The sequence below is a fragment of the Nansenia antarctica genome (assembly GCF_963989245.1).
Source record: "Nansenia antarctica genome assembly, chromosome: 1".
NCBI lineage: Eukaryota > Metazoa > Chordata > Actinopteri > Argentiniformes > Microstomatidae > Nansenia > Nansenia antarctica.
In genome coordinates, this window is record NC_137674.1 from 103,965,847 (window position 1) to 103,987,263 (window position 21,417).

Consider the following 21,417-nt stretch of genomic DNA (forward strand, 5'->3'; position numbering starts at 1 on the left):
ACAAATCATTTACACAGTGTAGGCTACTGTATATACAAATCATTTACACAGTGTAGGCTACTATACAAATCATTTACAGTGTAGGCTACTAGACACATCATTTACACAGTGTAGGCTACTATACAAATCATTTACAGTGTATGGCTTTAATTATGTATGGATCCATTTAATACTTTCCAGGACAGTAGGCCTAGGATTTGATATTTTTCACATATTTGCTCTCTAACATTCTCTTCAATCATTCACAGGATATTCATAGAAAAAGCTCAAGCTGAAGATTGGGATGACTGCATTACATTGTATCATCAATAAAATGTGAATGACAAGAGACAATCTTCTATTATTGCATAATATAAATGTGTTTGCTATTAGAGCCAGAGATTCTCAAAGAGCATATAGAGTGTTGCAATCTGAAATAATCAGAGGTCCATGATCATAGCCTTCCATTTACCAAATTCCATTGTTAAATATCGCTTTTGCATGCCACAATCACCTAAAAGTAACTTGAAACAAATACAATCATCAAAATTAACAAAGTTGTAGACAATTTTATTTAGAAGTTACAGAGATGTACAGAGTATATTTCATGATAGGCTAGCTACTCATTATATAAAATATTAAAGGACGAAATGATTAACCAGTCAGATGATCTGTAGCCCATTCTCTTGCATCCACACTTTTTCTGGGATTCTAAATACATTATTAAGACACTTACATTTTGACCACGAAGTAGCCTAACCTGTTATTGTTTTCTTCTGTAACCATGATACAAGGTATCTAATACCCATATTACCCTCATAAAAAACAACATATCAAAGGCCCTTTGATAACTTGGTACAGGTCTACAGAATGTTTTCACAGTTCACATGAGAGAGCTGTGTCATAAGGACATCAGTGTTTAACTTGTTTACATATCCACACAGTCTCCCTTCAGAGGTTGCATAGCTGAGTGCATAATTTGCTGCAGTGCAAAATGTATTTAAAGGGGATTTTGGTACGTCCATTTTTGGACATTCTTTATAATTAATTATATATAGCCATTATTGAACAATATAACTATAAACTGCCTCATGAGCTTACTGTAACTGTCCACCTCACCATATACTTGTTTTACTCCATCTTGTGTAACAATAATAGCTTAAAAACATGATTGAGCCTATCATTTTGACCTCATAGCCCCATCCCTCAGCTTCCCCCCCAAAAAGTGGCGGTGTGAACACTTTGTGTTGTTGTTTGAATCCGTGATTGTCTATTCAAAGGGACTAACGTGTACAAATATATTATTTACATCACCTATTGTGTGTGCTTTTGAGCACATGGTGGGCAGAAGTAAGAACAGAAAAACGCAGCCGCTACAATACAATTTCCAAAATGAACACCATGATTAGTTTCTCACAAAGCGGTGAATAAAAATGAATGAAAGCTACACAACAGTTCAACACATCATACTTCCAACTTTATCACAAGCACTAGAGAGGTATGAGGTATTGATCACGAAAGCCTTTTTCTCAATTCTTAGGAACATGACTCATCAAGTCCTCTCCTTCATCCTCCACTCATGGCCTATTGAACAGGCATCGTAGGAGAAGATCCAGACTCCTCCCCGTACATATTTTCCTGCACTCCTTTTTGAGGAGGAAGCGAGTGGAGGACGGAGGAGAGGATACGAGGAGCCGTGTTCCTAACAATTAAGAAAAGGCTACCGTGTGGGACACGCTGATGTAAGAAGGATGTAAGTTTGTGCAAATAACATACAGTATATAGCTCACATCCAATCAAAACACTGCATCATGAAGAAATTACAACAAAACAGTGACTCAAACCATGAACCAATCCGTATCAACCAAAGCTACAATGGAGTTCATAAATACATTAAGCTAAAAGTACTTCCCTCTAAAATGATGGCTGCATGGGAAAATATATGATCTAGTTCAAATATAAATGCTACATTTGAAAGCATGTCTAACCGCTTATTAACAATGTGTATTATAAGTATATGAATTATTGCCATTCATACAAAGTGTATTCATCGTAATAAATTAAGGCCACACTGTTCTACTATCCTATTTGCTTACTGCAATTATGTAAGTAGCTGGTCCTGTTAAAAACTAACATGTGGAATGCAATTTCGAGAAGTGACGTGGACATAGTTAAGACTTAAATATTGATCCCGGTTTTCAAGGAATGTCCATTAGTAAATATCAGGCAGCAGAGGGTAGTTGCGGTCCCAGTACCCAGAGGAGAACAGCCAGTCCTGGGAGCCATTGTGAGGGTTCTGCCCCTGGTGGAACCACCTGGGAGGGCAGGAGGGGAGAAGGTCATCACAGGGCAACGGAGTCAAGGCTCATTCAGTCAGCAAAAGACGGACGAGAGAGAGAGAGAGAGAGGGGGGGGGGGAGAGAGAGAGAGAGAGAGGGGGGGGGAGAGAGAGAGAGAGAGAGAGAGGGGGGGGGGGGGGGGAGAGAGAGAGAGAGAGAGGGGGGGGGGGAGAGAGAGAGAGGGGGGGGGGGGGGAGAGAGAGAGAGAGAGAGAGGGGGGGGGGGGGAGTGGTTAGACATCAGGGGAGGCTCATTGTAAGTCATGGAATGGAATGAGGAATGTTATCAAACACATGCTACATACTGTAGGATATAATACATTTACACACGTACTAAAATAAATCTATCTTTGAAAATCTTAAACAGTTGTTGAACTGCATAGCATAGATGCCATTTAGGCATTTCAAATGCTATACTGAATTTCAGAAATCAGAACCAAGGCATGCAGTAGGTTGTCACGCCAGTAGGTGGCGCTACCACACAACAATGCGATACATTGGACACCACATGCAAGGTGGACGTTGTCACTCCCTGTGAATGCTATCTCAAAGTTCCTTTATCCCAAACTCCAAAGCCATCAATGGAAAGCTGTAAAGTATTTCAAAGCGTGGCTTGGCAGAAAAGCTGATTATATGATCAATGTGAAAGATACAATTGAGGAACCAAAATGAGATCAGATAGCATCACTGGGAGCACATCGTCTATAAGCTATAAGACACACTGAAAGCTCCAACCTGGGGCCGAGGGCAGGGTTTCTTCACATCAAAGCAAAGCCGCAACACAACGAACAAGACAATGGAAGACAAAAGTGGGAATTGACATCAGCACATTATGTTTACAAAGCAGTACATTAACAAAACAATAAAGGCATGGCTAAGGCAAATTGATATGGCTAAGTTGAATACTGAACAAATAAATGCCTAACACATATAGAGTCAGCACAATAATATACAACCAGCTCAGTGGCCTTGCGGTTAGAGTGTCCGCCCTGAGATTGGGAGGTTGTGAGTTCGATCCCCGGCCGAGTCATACCGAAGACTATAAAAATGGTACCCAATGCCTCCCTGCTTGGCACTCAGCATTAACAGTTGGATTGGGGGTAAGACCCTGCATCATGTCCAGGGGATGTACTTGTACATCAAGCTCTAAGGGCCATTAGGCTCGAGAACCATTGGTTCTCAAGGCTACTTACTTACAATAATAGATCATAATACAGTCCTGTCTAATGTAAAAACATTGTTGTCTCACTTCGTTTTCCACTCCTCGTCACATTTGGAGCGGTTTTTGCGTGCAGCTCTCTGTTTCTCTTCCAGCCTCTTCTTCTCCTCACTTGCAAAGTCTAGAACAAGAGAGAAAACGGCAAAGTAAAAGAACTGCACCAGCTAGTTGTCTAGGATAAGAGGAATGAATGGAACAGACTTCAGAGATTTCAGGGGAGCCATGGCCGTTACCAATATCGCCATTCTCCATGGCTCGTATGTCTGGTCTCAGCCTGCAGTCTGTCTTGGGAATGACTGCTTCCATGTCCTGGTCCACCTCATTGAGTTGCATGGCGAAGGACGTAAAACTGTACATCTACAAATAAGGAAAGAAAAAAAAAAAAAGAAGAAAAGAAAATCACACTTGAGAACATTTCTTCTGGAACTGAAGAAGTTGTTCTTAATTTAACTTAAGAAGTTGTTGTTTATGTTTGAATGTTTACGTTTCACATACATCTACAATAATGCAATCTTCACAAGGTATTATCAAAGTCTTCAAGGTCTGTATAAGCTGCCTTTTACTTGGTCTGAGTTTCTATCTAAGGGCCTGTTCAGACAGATGGAAACCATTCACGAAAAACAGGTTACGCATAAATCTATCAGTCTAAAGTCAGTTCTACCTTTGACAAACACAAAAAGGGAGGGACAAATCACAGATGGTCGTTCGTTTTCAGTCAATGCACCCCATAGAAAAACGATGTGCTTAATGAATGAATGAATGAATGAATGAATGGTCTTTATTGTCATTGCTATAGTACAGGTACCAAACAACGACATTTGGGAGGGGGGGCTCCCCTGGTGCTAGGAAAGAAAAAACAAGAAAAAAAACAAGAAGGGAAAGGAGCTGGTTTACATAAATAAAGGCTATGTACACTATCCACTATACTATACTGTACAGATAAAACACTGTGCTGTACTCTATGCTATGCTATACCTATTCTAACATTTCCTATTTCTCTGCAACCTTATGTACCCTAGGGTTGTCATACATTTTTACATGTAATACATTTTTGACAGAAAATCCTGTCTGAAAATGGCCTAAATAGGGATGTTGTAGCATGTGACTAACTTCTGCAGAGTTGGCTGGTCTGGGTGCTATCCTCCACAGCAGCTGACTGCCTGGGATCATCTCCACCGTATCACTGTCCGACTGGGGGACCTCCTCCTGCTCCTCCCCAGAGCCCTGGATGACGACGACGACGACAACAACAACAACAGAGTAGAGCACTCACCCTCTGCACTGAGTGACGGTGTTATTAGTGTCAAACCCGCTTGTTGCATAACACTTCTCTGAACCACAGCAACAAACAAGTAGTAAACAGTATGACGACACAGTATAAGGGCACAGCTGTAAGTAAACACTTAACACAAATAAACAACTTCGCACAATGTTGGGGCCGTGCCATGGACTAGGTGAGCGCCTGGGGGGGTACATACCGGTTTGCCTTTCTTCTCCTCTGCCGCTTTCTTGTCACTCCTCTTATGTGCCTCAAAGGCGGCAGGGTCCACTATGTACATGCACTCTGTCCACTTTCCATACAGAGCGCAGAGCTTCTTTTTGCTGTGCCAAACACACGAACGATGTCGGTCAAAACACCGGAGTCAACACAGCGACATGCTTGAGAAAATATACAGTGCCTTGCGTAAGTAATGGGAGAGTGAGGCTTTTTTTCTTCTTTTGGCTCTACACTCCAAAACATTTACCACAACACTCAACAGCCTACCTTTTGTCTAGAATATAGCCTTCAACTTTGTGCAGCTCTTTGCCAAACAGGCCACAGGGTTTGAAATTCAGGCAGCACCTTTCTCCAGTTCTAGGAAAAAGCAGAACTACATGACCATCACTGTATATATAAAAATATAAAAAATAAATGAACAGCTCAACATTTTCCTTTTCATTTCTTTTCAGTCATACTTCCTTATTCCCACACTGCTTTTTATTGTTTCCTCACTCAGAAAGTACTTTCTACACTTTCCTTACATATGTTTTCACTTCCTGGAATCATCTCATGATGAGGATCTGTTTTGAACACAATGTCATGAGACGATTCCAGGAAGTCATGAGAAATTCCACGCTGCTGCGCTGCGGCTGACCCTGTCTATATGCACGTGTATCAGGGGAGGCTGGTAGAGGCAGAAAAAACACTGGAATGACACTGTTCCTCATTCCATTCCATACATTCCAATGAACTCATCCTCTGATTTCTAACTCCACCAGCCTCTCCTGATGTGTATGTAGAAAGTATGTGTGTGTGTGTGCATGTAACATTTCCGTAATGTAATGTAAATGGACAATAAAGTGATCTTAATCTTAATTAAATCTAACCTTGATATTGGGATATCCATGCGATACTACCCAGGTGTATACTGTACGTGCAAAGTACTGATACTTTGTGACCATTTCAATGGTGGTCTAATAAGAAATGTACTAGAAAACGATTTTGAGTGAAATGCCCCTTAAAGCAGTCAAAGAAGTAGCAGGGGAATTTGGGAAGAGGTTGTCCTTACTTGTGGTTGATCACCTCCATGTTACCATACTGCTCGATCCACAGTTGCCCCACGATGATGTTGTGGACGCAGCAGGTAGGGTTTGTCCATGTGTACGCCTCGTTGTGCCTGGAAGTGAAAACGGCACATATATGACAGCAGCTGGTGAAACTGGTGAGACTTTTATTCCGAAAAATGTAAATATCAACGTTGTTGACGCTAGTCAACTAACACAGCTTGTTTTGTGAGCCTGCTAACAATGTAAAGTAGTGTTATAGTTAAGTAGGTAGTAGTGGGGATTACTCAACAAATCCATTGCATTGCAATATTTTGGCTTGACTAGCGAGTGTGTCATTGATTTATTAAATGGTTTAAATACACAAAATAATAGTCTTAAATAAAAAGTTAAATAAAAGTCTGAACACTTTGATTGGTTGCCGACTTGTTCCCAGTTTCACCAGCTGTCGTCACATTTACAAGAATGTCTATTAAATGGAATCATACGACTGTATTGTGGTTTCACACAACACATGCTGCATGTCTACAAATAACCATTAGTAAGCAGTGGTGGAATTGGCGGGCGGGGGTGAACAGGGGAACCAGGGGGGTATTCCATCAACGTCGCTAAAGGAAAATCCATGCTTATTTTTGATCAATCCCAGGGTCCAGGCATTAAGTTGCTGTTGTTGTTGTTGTTGTTAAGATTCTTGAACGTCAACATGAATTTTGCCCCTGGACCCACCATGGTTCCCCTAGTGAATTCATCGCACAACTGTTGAACGTTTGGTGAACGTTTTCCATGAGTTTGTTAGTGAGTGGGCTTACTTACTTGGGCAGTTCCAGTGTGATGATGCCCTTGGGTTCGGCCTCCACACTCTTGCCCCAGAACTTGAGTTTGGGGTAGATGGAGCCGTGGAACACAAAGTCTTTCTTCAGGCCCTCGGCGTGGAAGGCACTGACGGGCGGGTGGTGGCTCACCTGCTCCGAAATCAGTCTGAACCCCAGGTCGTCTCTGAGAGACAGAGAGAGAGAGAGACAGAGAGAGGAATGGGTGAAGTGTACCAAAGCGCAACTGGCTCGCAATTGGCTCACATTCTTTTTTCCGCAAAGACATATCAAAAAGCCTCATCGTGTTTAGATCACGGAAAAAAAAAAGGATTTGGTTTTAAACCACTTCAATTGTATACTTTGTAAATTGCTCGTTTATGTGTTTCCTATTGCCACAAATAAACAGTGGCAGAGTGATAGAATCTCTATACTAGAGAGTCTATCTATACTACATCTTACCATCTTACAAAAAAAGGTTAATCACATTTTTTGGGATTCATATGCTTTGTGAACGTGTACTTGTTTGTTCCGTTTCCTCTCACAGTAAATAACCCGTGGCAGAGATGTACACTCGCCTCTCTCTTACCTGACCAGTTCATAGGTCTCTCCCAGTAGAGGGTTGAAGGGTTTCCCAGTTCTCTCCCACTGGGACGCCACTGCAGACACGGCAAACGCTGCAACACACTGGCCACGCAAGAACCAAACACATGCAACCCATGAGATCGCCATAGATCGCCACTGGAGATTTGATTTGCTCATTTTCTGTCTGTGTATGTTTATGTATTACGGGATATTTCAAGAAACAAACAACAAAATAATAAGAAGATGCATTCCTATGTTTGTAAAGCCTATTTTTCCAGGATGATTTCCATCCGTGTGTGGTGTACCTTCATCCTCTCTGTGGAGTCGGAGGAGGCGATGGCCTGGTGGATGAGGTAGGTGTGCTCCATGTACTCTGTCAGACGCTGCAGGAAGCTCAGGGGTTCATTAAAGATCACAGGCATTGTGATCTTAGAGAGCTCCTGAGAGAGAGAAGAAAGAAGAGAGAGAGGGGGGCGGGGTGGAGAATGAGAGAGAGTGAGAGTGAGTGGTTGTACAGTACAGTGTGATTCCTGCTGTTGACCCAGAAATGTCATGGAAATGTGAAAGTCTGTGTGACTCAAACATCACAGGCTCATACCACCACCAAATAACATACACACATGTACACAGCAGCTATGAGTGGGGAAATTGCTTGCGTTGAGAAATATAGTTCCCAAAACTACAAACGTTGTCAAGGGAACGGGATACACAAAGGAATATCAAAACAGGGGATTTAATTGGGACATTATTGTTGTAAATCACAGCTTTGAAAGCCTTTCTGGCAAGTGTGCAATGCTTGTTTTTCATCAACCTGTTGTGTAATATACTCCACCCTGACCACTGAGCTGGCTGCATTCCACATCAGGATTATCACATGTTTCAACTCTTACATACTGTACATGCTCTAAGCTGGAGGTGAATTGGCCACGGTAGTCTGTTGCCTGTTTCTTCTGGTCATGCAGATTCTTTCTGTTCAGATAAAAACTAGTAGAATCAATGAAAAGATCAATCAAGAAAGCACTTTGAGCTGCAACGTTTGCAGGAAAAGTGCTATACAAATAAAAAGTTATTATTACTATGATTATGATGATGATTATGATTATGATTATTATTATTAATGGGCTGTATGTAGTGTAGCTGGTTAAACTCGCAGACAGCACTAAACTATTTCTGAAGGACAAATCACAGACTGAATTATGAATAATTATTTCTCTGACGCTTCTGACCTTTGTTTGAATATCACAAAATGTGAACTCCTTTCAGTAAAGAACTGTTTGGAGAAGGAAATTGCAGGCATTTAAGTTAAAGATCAGCTTAAATATCATGGTGTATCGGGTTAAATACCTTGTGTGATATTGAGATCAACAGAGACCTTCAGTCCTCTCATTACTTCAATGCACCAAAGATTTGACCCATGACCAAAGTGACTACAGGAAGATCTATTACACGACTACAAGAAGATCTATTTCAGGAACATCTCTTTTAACCAAAGTATCATATCCAGCTGATCCACAGAGATATACACTATGCCTCCTTAGCTTAAGATGTTTCAAAAGAAAGGTTTTGTTCAGTATGACTGACAATGATGTATCTGACCTCAGTTTGTAGTGAACTTATTTTTTATTACATGCCATTTTTTTTTATTCACACCAGCAAATGTTCCCAGCAGAGACATTCATGTATATATGAAATATATACGTATAGAAATGCTGAAATATTCAAATAATTTAAAAGCAATTAAAATATTTGAAACACCTTTTTCAGTTACATACAGTATGTATTGTATTTACGAACATTCTTGTAAGCTTACAAGATACAAGATGTTTATTTGTCACTCCAGTACAAGTACAATCATGTGAGATATTTTTCTGGGGGTGGGGGGGCTCCATTGAGGGTACATATACCAAGACATATAGAATATAATAACAAAACAAGAGGCAAAAAATATATAATTATCGAATTATATACATTTAAGGCAAGAAAGATATGCATACAAAATATACGTTCAGCAGAATTTTGCACAGAGTTGGATAGCACTTTGTGTGTGTGTGTGTGTGTGTGTGTGTGTGTGTGTGTGTGTCTGTCTGTGTGTGGTGTGCGGGGGGTGGTCATGTCTGTGTGTGAAGCTGTGTATGTACACTTGTGTGTGTGTGTGTGTCTGTCTGTGTGTGGTGTGCGGGGGGTGGTCGTGTCTGTGTGTGAATCTGTGTATGTACACTTGTGTGTGTGTGTGTGTCTGTCTGTGTGTGGTGTGCGGGGGGTGGTCGTGTCTGTGTGTGAATCTGTGTATGTACACTTGTGTGTGTGTGTGTCTGTCTGTGTGTGGTGTGCGTGGGGTGGTCGTGTCTGTGTGTGAATCTGTGTATGTACACTTGTGTGTGTGTGTGTGTGTGTGTGTCTGTCTGTGTGTGGTGTGCGGGGGGTGGTCGTGTCTGTGTGTGAATCTGTGTATGTACACTTGTGTGTGTGTGTGTGTGTCTCTGTGTGTGGTGTGCGGGGGTGGTCGTGTCTGTGTGTGAATCTGTGTATGTACACTTGTGTGTGTGTGTGTCTGTCTGTGTGTGGTGTGCGGGGGGTGGTCGTGTCTGTGTGTGAATCTGTGTATGTACACTTGTGTGTGTGTGTGTGTGTGTGTGTGTGTCTGTGTGTGGTGTGCGGGGGGTGGTCGTGTCTGTGTGTGAATCTGTGTATGGACACTTGTGTGTGTATGTGTCTGTCTGTATGTGGTGTGTGGGGGGTGGTCGTGTCTGTGTGTGAATCTGTGTATGTACACTTGTGTGTGTGTGTGTGTGTGTGTGTGTCTGTCTGTGTGTGGTGTGCGGGGGGTGGTCGTGTCTGTGTGTGAATCTGTGTATGTACACTTGTGTGTGTGTGTGTCTGTCTGTGTGTGGTGTGCGGGGGGTGGTCGTGTCTGTGTGTGAATCTGTGTATGTACACTTGTGTGTGTGTGTGTGTGTCTGTCTGTGTGTGGTGTGCGGGGGGTGGTCGTGTCTGTGTGTGAATCTGTGTATGTACACTTGTGTGTGTGTGTGTGTGTCTGTCTGTGTGTGGTGTGCGGGGGGTGGTCGTGTCTGTGTGTGAATCTGTGTATGTACACTTGTGTGTGTGTGTCTGTCTGTGTGTGGTGTGCGGGGGGTGGTCGTGTCTGTGTGTGAATCTGTGTATGTACACTTGTGTGTGTGTGTTATTTCATCAATTTAATTAAACAATATCAATTTAGCAGTCTTTTTTTTTTTTTTTTTTTTTGTGGAAAAAAGCCGTTGTTCAGTCTGTTGGTGCATGTTCTCAGGCTCCTGTAAGTGATGTGTCAGATGTTTACATATGTTACATATGTTACATATAGGACTGACTGATAAAGACAACATCATGTAATGTCAGGTGATACTTATGTCAGGCTTTAAGCAGAGGTTTATGACATATCAATAATATGTAATATCAATAATATGTCATATCAATATTATGTCATATCAATAATATGTAATAACAATAACATGTCATATCAATAACATGTCATCAATATGATGTCATATCAATATTATGTAATATAATATCAATAATATGTCAATATTATGTCATATCAATATGATGTCATATCAATAACATGTCATATCAAAGGCATTGGAGGGGACTGGGGAGGATTATTATGATTACATTTTTTTTAAACCCACAAAAATAAACATTTAGCTCACCATTCCAATGCATTTCCTTAGGATACTCCAGATGCTGAAGTCGTTCCTTGAGAACATGGGTGCCGGTAGACTGGTTCTGGAGGGAGGGAAGTACATGAGACAAGCAAATGAGACCAGTATTACTATGACAGTATTACTATGGTATTACTATAAACAGTACTCAAGTTGTAAAAGAAAATCGGGGGGGATGATGGATTTTATCATAATGGACAATTTTAGCATCCCCACAGCGTCAGTGACTTCAGTGTCAGTGACTTGGTAAACATGTCATTGCATGTGTGCGTGCCCCCTCGCCCACAGTATTTTACTCAATATGCGCAAAACTAAATGTTGAAATAGCAGTAATACCACGTTCATTGATAAAATGACATAAGGGATGGAAAGGTGGGATGGCTGTTTTAGAAGCCCCCTCATCCCCCCTCAACTCGAGTGCTGACTATAAATACTGTGTGTTCTGTTGACATTGCCTGTGTCTGTTACCATATGAACTGGTATTCCATTAGACCCGACACGCCAGACATGTAATAGATGCTCTATATCTAATGCAAGAGTCATATCTTATTTAGGTGAATACAGTCTGCAGTCTGCAACAGAAGCCCTCTTGTTTAGTTCCAGGCACGTGTAGGAATGGAGTGAGGCCAGATCCATAACAACCAACACCAATATACAATGTTTCTAGTAGTGGTTCTATTTCAGGACTCCGGACTAAGAACAATTTCACTTCATGCATACATACATACATACATTTACATACTTTAGCCACTTTACTCTATTATACTGAGCCAATTACCACTATTGCACTTTCATTGTTCATATTGTATTCCACCCCTGTACATTGTACCACATATTTCAAATCTTTTATCTATTATTTTTTGTATATATAGTTATCTTTAACCTTGTCGTATTATATTGTTATTTATTGTTTTTGTTTGCTATGCACCGTAGATGAGAGGGAAACGCAATTTCAGCCCTCTGTATGTCTGTACATATATTGTATGTATTACAATAAAGCTGACTTTGACTTTGACTGACTTCAGTGACTCCGACCATTTTCTTATGTTGTGGCTGGCTTCGTGTGCGGCTTTGGGTTAGAGAGGCACTTTGGTTTAATCCTTTTTGTTTCCTTGGGACACTTTAAGCCGTAACACACTAACCTTTGACTTTATTGAAATGTCTAAATGAATTGCACACATCGATATGTCGTTCGATATGTACACTCAACGGCCACTTCATTATTAGGTACACCTTTTCAACTGCTCGTTAACGCAAATATCTAATCAGCCAATCATGCGTCAGCGTCAGCATCTCAATGCATTTAGGCATGTAGACATGGTGAAGATGATCTGCTGAAGTTCAAATCAAGCGTCAGAATGATAAGTGATTTTGAACGTGGCATGGTTGTTGGTGCGAGACTGGCTGGTGTGAGTATTTCAGAAAGAGCTGATCTACTTATTACAACCAAGCTATGCAGAAGAGAATATCTGAATTCACAACACGTCGAACTTTGAAGCAGATGGGCTACAGCAGCACACCGGGTGCCACTCCTGTCAGCTACAGGCTACAATTTGGACAGGCCCACAGAAATTGGACATTAGAAGATTGGAAAAACGTTGCCTGGTCTGGTCTGATGAGTCTCAATTTCTGCTTTGACATTCAGACGGTAGCCTCAGAATTTGCCGTAAACAACATGAAAGTACGGATCCATCCTGCCTTGTATCAATGGTTCAGGCTGGTGATGGTGGTGTAATGGGGTGGGGGATATTTTCTTGGCACACTTTGGGCCCCTTAGTACCAATTGAGCATCGTTTAAGTGCCACAGCCAGAGAAAACAGAGTATTGTTGCAGACCATATCCACCCCTTTATGACCACAGTGTACTCATCTTCTTTTTTTTCTTTTTCTGAGTGGGGCAGTCCCACTCATATTTTTCATTTTATTGGACAGATATAGTGAAGACAGACAGGAAAGTAAAGAGAAGAAGGGAGACAGGACATGTCAGCAGGGCATGGGCCGGATTCAAACCATATGTGTGCACTGTAGACCGCGGTGCTAGACCACTGGACCACCCCAGGCCCCGTGTACCCATCTTCTAATGGCTACTGCCAGCAGGATAATGCTCCATGTCACAAAGCTCACATGATCTCAAACTGGTTTCTTGAATATGACAATGACTTCACTGTACTCAAATGGCCTCCACAGTCACCAGATCTCAATCCAACAGAGCACCTTTGGGATGTGGTGGAACGGGAGATTCGCATCATGGATGTGCAGCCGACAAATCTGCAGCAAATGTGTGATGCTATAATGTCAATATGGACCATAATCTCTGAGGAATGTTTCCAGGACCTTGTTCTGGAGGCAAAAGGGGGTCCAACCCGGTACTAACAAGGTGTACCTAATGAAGTGGCTGGGTATATACAAGTACTGTATCTGGCGGGGTTTTAACCGGGGACCACTCGCATGGATGCCACAGACTTAAACTGTTATACCAGAAGGACATGCTCAGGCTATATCTTGGTTTAGAAGTCTCAGACAGGGCTACAGTACCTCATTATGGGACGATGATTAGAAATCACCCCCACCACACACACACGAGCGTACATGCACGCACACAGGCACGCACACACGCAGGCACGCACACACGCAGGCACACGCCAAGGCACGCAGGCAGGCACGCAGGCATGCACACACGCAGGCACGCACACACGCAGGCACGCACACACGCAGGCACGCACACACGCACACACATGCAGGCAGTCACGCAGGCACGCACACAGACAGGCACACACACACGCAGGCACGCACACACGCAGGCACGCAGGCACACACGCAGGCATGCACACACACACACGGCAGTCAATAATTTTTCCCTTCTAACTTGTATGACAGCAAGTCGGACATCCCACTTAGCAATGATGGTAGCTATTACAGTTTCTTTCTTCACCGGGCCAATGTTTAACCGGGCCAAAGTTTAGTAACACTGAGCAAAAACAGAGACAGAAAAGAACACGCAGGCCAGGTTGATCAGACGGCCATCAATTTTAATGCATTTTCCACTCTTTTCTCCTCTCCATTCCTAAGCTCTCATCTTCCCGCCACAGACACAGGGGATCAGTCACCGTAGCACCCTACTGAGTTCCGATTATTGCATTACACTGTGAACTCATCAATGTTTAACTGGTCCTCCACAGGCCTGAGGCCCTCTCCACCAGAGCCTTTCGCCTACCTGAACCAGGCTGCGGCCCTCTCGCTAAATTATTCAAACCCTGACTTGGCAGGACCGGTGAAAACACATTAAAAGCACACCGAAGATGATGACACTAGTCTGCAAGCTACAAAAGGAAAACAGGTGGTGATACCATAACAAGATGAAGAGACTTAGTACCGTAGTTCATTCAAATGACAAAATCACATATTTGTTCAATCGTTCAAACCTCTCTTTAGACTTTGTCAGAGCAAATTATTCAATAATGGCAGCCTGTTTCGTTTCAAGATGTATAAGAAAAGATATTTAATATTCTTCTGCAGAAGGAGGAAGTTTACAGGTTCGTCAGACGCATCTGAACGATTCAAAGTTCCTCGTAAAAGTCAAGATCATTCATTACATGTCAGTATATATGCTCTCAGTTCCCCTCATAAACAAGTCCGCCCTTAGGTGAGGTCTAAACCAATCATTTACAAGGGGTGTGGATCTGAACATTGAGGAAGATGATGGGGATGAAGGTTAGGGGGGAATCTGACCCTCCCTTCCTTACAGTATAACAAAAGTGAGGAGTGGTGACCATAGAGTGAACAATGCCGGGCAATCATCAGCATTGTTCTGAGTTTCTATGTAAATGTATGGCACAGGAGGACAATCAGAGCAAACAGGTTTCATTGTGTGTTTACAAGCAGGAAATCAGCTTCTATAGCTTTGCCCTAGATATCCAAAGTTTGAATCTTAAATGTAGAAAAATGTCTTTTACATATAATAATTTTCTCTCACAACTTGTTTATGTAGCCATGGCAATGTTTATGTAGATGAGGTTATGAAAAAAAGGAAAATAAATGTTTAATGGTGGAGGGTAGATGGATAGATGGGAGGGTAGATGGGTGGATGGGAGGGTAGATGGGAGGGTAGGTAGATGGGAGGGCAGGTGGATGGGAGGGTAGGTGGGAGGGTACATTTTTACATTTACATTTTTGGCATTTAGCAGACGCCTTATTCCAAAGCGACTTACAATCAATACATTTGAATGCTAAGCATGTGAATCATCAGTCCACCATTCGTGGCAGGAAGAGTAATCTAGCTCGGGCCCGGGGCCATTGATGGAAGGAGAAACCTTCTTCTACCACCTTCTTCTAAAACTTTTTTTTTTTAAATACTGGAGGAACAGAGAAACAGTACAAAGGGGGCGATAGAAGTTCTTAGGGACACAGTAGAGGGGAAAGCGGACGTCTTTAGGAGACGTAGTGCTGAGGGGCAGAAGATGTCTCAGGAGGAGCAGTTAAGGTGTAACCTGAAGAGGTGGGTCTTCAGTCTACGACGGAAGATGGGTAGTGACTCTCCCGTTCTGACAGCCGTGGGGAGCTCATTCCACCAGCGGGGAGCCAGTGTTGTGAAGAGACGTGATCGGGCAGCCCGACTGCTGTGTAGAGGAGGTGGGGCCAGTCGGCCAGCCGAGGTGGAGGAGCGGAGTGAGCGGGCAGGGGTTTGGGGGGTTACCATTTCCTTCAGGTAGGCAGGGGCTGTCCCTTTAGCTGCCTGATATGCAAGCACCAGGGTCTTGAATCTGATGCGAGCTGCTATCGGGAGCCAGTGCAGGGTGCGAAGGAGAGGGGTGACGTGAGAGTATTTGGGAGGTTGAATACCAGACGTGCAGCAGCGTTCTGGATGAGCTGCAGAGGTCTAATGGCGGAGGCGGGGAGACCAGCCAGGAGTACGTTGCAGTAATCCAGGCGGGAGATGACCAGTGCCTGGGTCAAGAGTTGCGCTGCCTCTCTGGTAAGGAATGGTCGTATCCTTCTGATGTTGTAGAGGAAGAATCTGCAGGAGCGAGCCGTGGCTGCAATGTTCTCCGCACAGGATAGTCGGTTATCCAGGATCACTCCAAGATTCTTGGCTGTCAGGGAGGGGGTTACAGTAGAGTTCTCCACTGTGATAGAGAAGTCTTGGAGAGGGCAGGCTTTCCCGGGGATGAAGAGGAGCTCGGTCTTGTTAAGATTGAGCTTGAGATGGTGGTCAGCCATCCATGTTGAAATGTCAGCGAGACATGCAGAGATACGGGTTGCCACGTGTACATCAGATGGGGGGAAGTACAGGAAGAGTTGAGTGTCGTCTGCGTAGCTGTGGTAGGAGAGCCCGTGTGAAGAGATTACCGAGCCAAGAGACTTGGTGTAGAGAGAGAAAAGTAGGGGCCCTAGGACAGAACCCTGGGGTACCCCAGTGGAGAGGGTTTGTGGAGAAGACAGCGATTCTCTCCAGGTCACCTGGTAGGAGCGGCCCGCCGGGTAGGAAGAAAACCAGGAGTGTGCGGTGCCAGAGATGCCCAGTTCTGAGAGGATGGAGAGAAGGATCTGGTGATTGACTGTGTCGAAGGCAGCAGACAGGTCAAGGAGAATGAGAACAGAGGAGAGGGAGGAAGCTTGGGCAGAGTGGAGGGCTTCCGTGACAGCAAGGAGCGCAGTCTCAGTGGAGTGCCCAGCCTTGAAGCCGGATTGGTGGGGGTCTAAGTGATCCATCTTCCGGAGATAGTCAGTCAGTTGTTTAGATGCCGCGCGTTCAAGGGTTTTGGAAGGGAAGGAGAGAAGGGATACAGGTCTGTAATTGTGGACAGATGATGGGTCAAGGGTAGGTTTCTTGAGGAGAGGCTTGACTCTGGCTATTTTGAAGGCCGCTGGGACAGATCCTGTGGATAGGGAGGAGTTGATTAGGGTGGTAAGGTAAGGAAGGATGTCGGCGGAAATGGATTGGAGAAGAGGGGAGGGGATGGGATCAAGAGGGCATGTGGTTGCCCGCTTTGATGTGATAAGTGTGAGAATCTCATCGGGGGAGAGGGGGGAAAAAGATGACAAGCCAGAGACCGAGTGTCGAGGAGAGAGTTTGGAAGGGGTGTTAGCATCGTTAGTAGGAGGAGGGAGAGGTGGGGGGAAGAGGTGCTGCTGATGTCGTCCACCTTTTTTTCAAAGTAGGTGACAAAGTCATCGGCGGTAGGTAAGGGTAGGTAAGATGGGAGGGTAGGTGGATGGGAGGGTAGGTGGGAGGGTAGGTAGATGGGAGGGTAGGTGGATGGATGGGAGGGTAGGTGGATGGATGGGAGGGTAGATGGGGGGTTGGGAGGGTAGATGGGGGGTTGGGAGGGTAGATGGGTGGATGGGAGGGTAGGTGGATGGATGGGAGGGTAGATGGGGGTTGGGAGGGTAGATAGGTGGATGAGAGAGTAGATGGGTGGATGAGAGGGTAGATGGGTAGATGGGGGGATGGGTGGATGGGATGGTAGATGGGTGGATGGGAGGGTAGATGGGGGGTTGGAAGATAGGTCGGAAGTTGGGGGTGAAAGGGACAAATGGCTCAAGCTCACCTGTGCCTCACGACCCCATTGGGCAGGGACTCCCCCTCGTTGCCAGCGTGATCCTCTTGCGACATGCCGGCGGGACTGCTGCGGTCGCTGCTGAAGAGGACAGAGCCTTCTTCTTCCTCCTCGTCGTCTTCCCCAAAGGAGCGGCTGCTGGCCACCGTCTCAAAGCCGCTCAGAGAGTGGTCTGTGTCTGATTCTGAGAGAAACGGGCGGAGGAAGAAGGAGGCATGTTTTTTTTTTTCTCTCTCTCTCTCTCTCTCTTTCTTTTCTTTCTGTTTTCTTTTTTTCTGGACCAGAGGGAGGGAGTGAACGAGTCCCTGAATGACAGCGTCATGAATGACATTGTGTCCCTGTCGGCAACTGACACCTTTCCCCGAGGCTAACCGGAGCCCTGACAGGAGGAACCTGATCTGTGAGGATAGGGTTGCATTTAAAGCACCCCCGACACCGGCTTCACTCGTCGCAGTTAGGTAAGATGATCATTACAGTAAATAACAACATCATCCTCCTCCTCCTCATCATCATCATCATCATCATCAATCATCATCATAGGTGTAGCTGGAGTTTCAAGTTTAGGTAAGCTATGTTTGTATGGGGGCCCTAATACATCTAAATGCATTCCTGCATTCCTGCAATTCTACACATTTTGACATGTCAACAATACATGCAGGGCCTGTTTACAATTACGATCCGTGAAATAAAACAGGACACATTTTGTCTACTAGAAACACATTTTTACGCAAAACGTTTTACATTACTATATTTGTTCCGTGTGCATCTTTTGGCCTGGGGTTTGTTTTTGCCATGTGTGGAGGGAGGCTCAGGCTCCTGCTGTGGAGTTTTGATTCAGCTTGTTTGATTCAGCTCTAATCTGACTCCAGGGATTGGGTCTGGCTCGAATTTCTAAGAATTAATATGGACGGAAACGACAGTGCAGCTGCCTAGTTGAGATAAGATAGGCGTGTCATTCGAGTATTGCACCATGGCACAAGACCAACCCCCGAAAAAACTAGCCTAATTCAAATTCAGGTTCAAATTCACTCGCTCCTCTCTGCAATACATGTCATCTTCATTTAGAAATGTCCCCTTGTATCTATGGTCGTCTGCAAAGGCAGGCAGACAAATTACAGTTGCACTGCATGCACTCCAGACACAGCAGGAAACCACAACTTGTTCACCAGCGGTTACTGTTTAAAAAAGGAGGAGAAATTAAAACAATTCACTCCCATGACGAACTGACTCTTTCAGTGTTGGTCTTGTGGCTTGAACTATCGGCCAGTTACCAGTCATCCTAACCGCATGGAGCTTGGTGAGCAGATCGTTTCAGAAAAAGCCATCGGTTCTGTAGCCTACTCTTGCAATTATGTTGGTAAAGGAGACGAATGCCATTACTGCAAGCGTACATGCCTCTGCTTAGTGTGAGATTAACTACTACTCACTTTGACTATAATCACAGGAGCAATTATATACTTTTGTTACAGTTAATGTATTTAAATTGACTTTTGGAGAAGCTTGGCACTTATGGTTATCGTCATCATCATTATCATCATCATCACCACACTGTTAGTAACATCCTAATCATCAAGGTCATGATCATGAGCTAAAAAAAGACCTCCTCCTCTAATTTGCACACCTCCTCAAACTTTGCAGTTTACATAATTGATAACCTCCATGATGGTTTTGTTCCCTGTAATTGTATACAGTACAGTTTCCCATCTTGGACAATAAAGTCAACTGAACTACACACTCACACTCACACTCACACTCACACTCACACTCACACTCACACTCACACTCACACTCACACACACACACACACACACACACACACACACACACACACACACACACACACACACCAAAATCAAGTCATGTCAACATCGAGACACCTCGGCAAACACCTAGACTCAAAATGCATGAAGCACACCAAGCCAATGAAACAGCAAACACAGTGAACCAGCAAACACAGTGCCACTCAGGCGAATGACAAAGCAGCGTGGGGCCTTTGTCCATCTCTCTCGCTTGAATCCCCCACCAAACCCAAAATATTATTTTAGATATCAACAATTCCACTCACCAGACACAGCGTCGTAGAACTCATCCTCACTGAGCGCGCTCCGCGGAGAGGATCCCTTGACGACGGATTGTTCAAGTTCGTGGTGCTCTGTAGCTAGGGTCTGCAGCGCTTCAGACAGGATCTTATTCTTTTCCACCTCCTGCTCCAATTTCAAACTGCGCACCTGAGCCCCACAGGGTAGACAAGCAGGTACACACACACGCACACACACACGCACACGCACACACACACACACTTCAATCATTAATCATAATATCTTACAGGTTAGATGATCAATAGTTTGAGAGGATATGGCAATTACCAACACCCGCATTAAAAGCAGGTGGCAGGGTACACAGTCTTGAACTCAGCAGAGACCCCGTCTCCTTCTAAAGGACAGTATGACTGAAGACCTCTGGACTGTACAGTGAGTTTCTGGACTACGCAGCATGACAACTCTCTCCTGGCTATTGTACTCAGACGAAGTTCTGAGACCACAGGGGGCCAACAGACTGCAACAGCACTGAGAGGAGCGAGGCATGTCTGGGTGGCCTTAGAGAGAAAACGATCCCCCATGGCACAACATAGAGGAGATCAAATGACCACAAAGCCAATGGATAAGGAAATAGACAATTAGCCCTACCTTCCAATTAGCCACTCGATCTTGTGTGGAAAAAATCTAAAACAAGACACATTGAAGCGACAAACTATCTACAACCAGAAGACGTACAGAACAAAAAACAAAACACTAAAACCTTCTCCTTTCCCAAATGTTACTGTTCCTGGATTCATGACACACTGTCGAACCGTAAAGCCAGCATAAAGGCAGAAATAGTCAACCAAAAGAAAGCAATCACTTTGACGACGGGAGTGAGTAGAGCAGCTCAAATCCAATGAGACAAGGTTACACGCCACAATGATCAACAGCTCACCTCTGTAACCAAGGTGGGGAACGGTGGAGGGTGGGGGGGGCGGGGGGGGGGGGAGCAGACCTGGATTGTGATTGGGCCACGCTTACAGGTGAAGTACGGTACAGTATATACTGTATAGACAACCAACAAGGTGCCTCAGAGGAGTTAATGAAAAACAAGCCTAGATGTCTAGACCTCCGCTGACACATCGGCTTCACGCATCCGCTTTTTATACCAGTTTTAAATTGAGTTTGACACGACTACAAAATGTCTGAACACTTTCTGAAGCCACAGTCAGAGTCAATTGATTCGACAACAGTAATGATATAGCCACTAAACTGCTCTCTATCTACAGTCCACAGTGCTCAACAGATTAGAGTGGCATCAAAAGATTAGCTACAGTATAAAGATAGATTATGCAGTCACCCTGGCCTCATCCCAACTGCCGATTTTGACGACTGCTCATGAATATGGAACTCATGTTATGAACACTTTCTCTCACAATTTAAAAAACACTTTTTTAACCCTAACCCACAAAAAAATTATCAAGACGTTTTCCTTTTTTTCCAAGTTAGTTATATTCAAAACAACATGATACAGAATATCTGTCCGATAAATAGGCCTACCTATATTATATAGGTATAGCTATAGGTATATATATCGCAATATTATTTAGTTACACAGTAATACTGAAGTCAGTGACACTGTGATAACCAGATGCTTAATCACAC

General features: G+C 43.9%; 1 protein-coding gene across 1 annotated transcript in view; it reads right to left on the reverse strand.

Annotated features, from left to right (window-relative positions):
- Positions 1-580: 580 nt before the first annotated feature.
- The window catches only part of osbpl1a (oxysterol binding protein-like 1A), a 31,034-nt gene continuing 10,197 nt past the window's right edge, over positions 581-21,417 (reverse strand). Inside the window, exons 16-28 of the mRNA XM_080532873.1 lie at positions 19,797-19,959; positions 17,723-17,915; positions 11,164-11,239; positions 7,780-7,914; positions 7,479-7,576; positions 6,894-7,076; positions 6,086-6,193; positions 5,302-5,391; positions 5,015-5,138; positions 4,647-4,760; positions 3,770-3,893; positions 3,567-3,657; positions 581-2,294 (exon numbers count right to left, since the gene is read on the reverse strand). Of these exons, the coding sequence (XP_080388999.1) occupies positions 2,192-2,294; positions 3,567-3,657; positions 3,770-3,893; positions 4,647-4,760; positions 5,015-5,138; positions 5,302-5,391; positions 6,086-6,193; positions 6,894-7,076; positions 7,479-7,576; positions 7,780-7,914; positions 11,164-11,239; positions 17,723-17,915; positions 19,797-19,959 (1,602 nt within the window). The 3' untranslated portion in view covers positions 581-2,191. The remainder of the gene's footprint in view (positions 2,295-3,566; positions 3,658-3,769; positions 3,894-4,646; positions 4,761-5,014; positions 5,139-5,301; positions 5,392-6,085; positions 6,194-6,893; positions 7,077-7,478; positions 7,577-7,779; positions 7,915-11,163; positions 11,240-17,722; positions 17,916-19,796; positions 19,960-21,417) is intronic.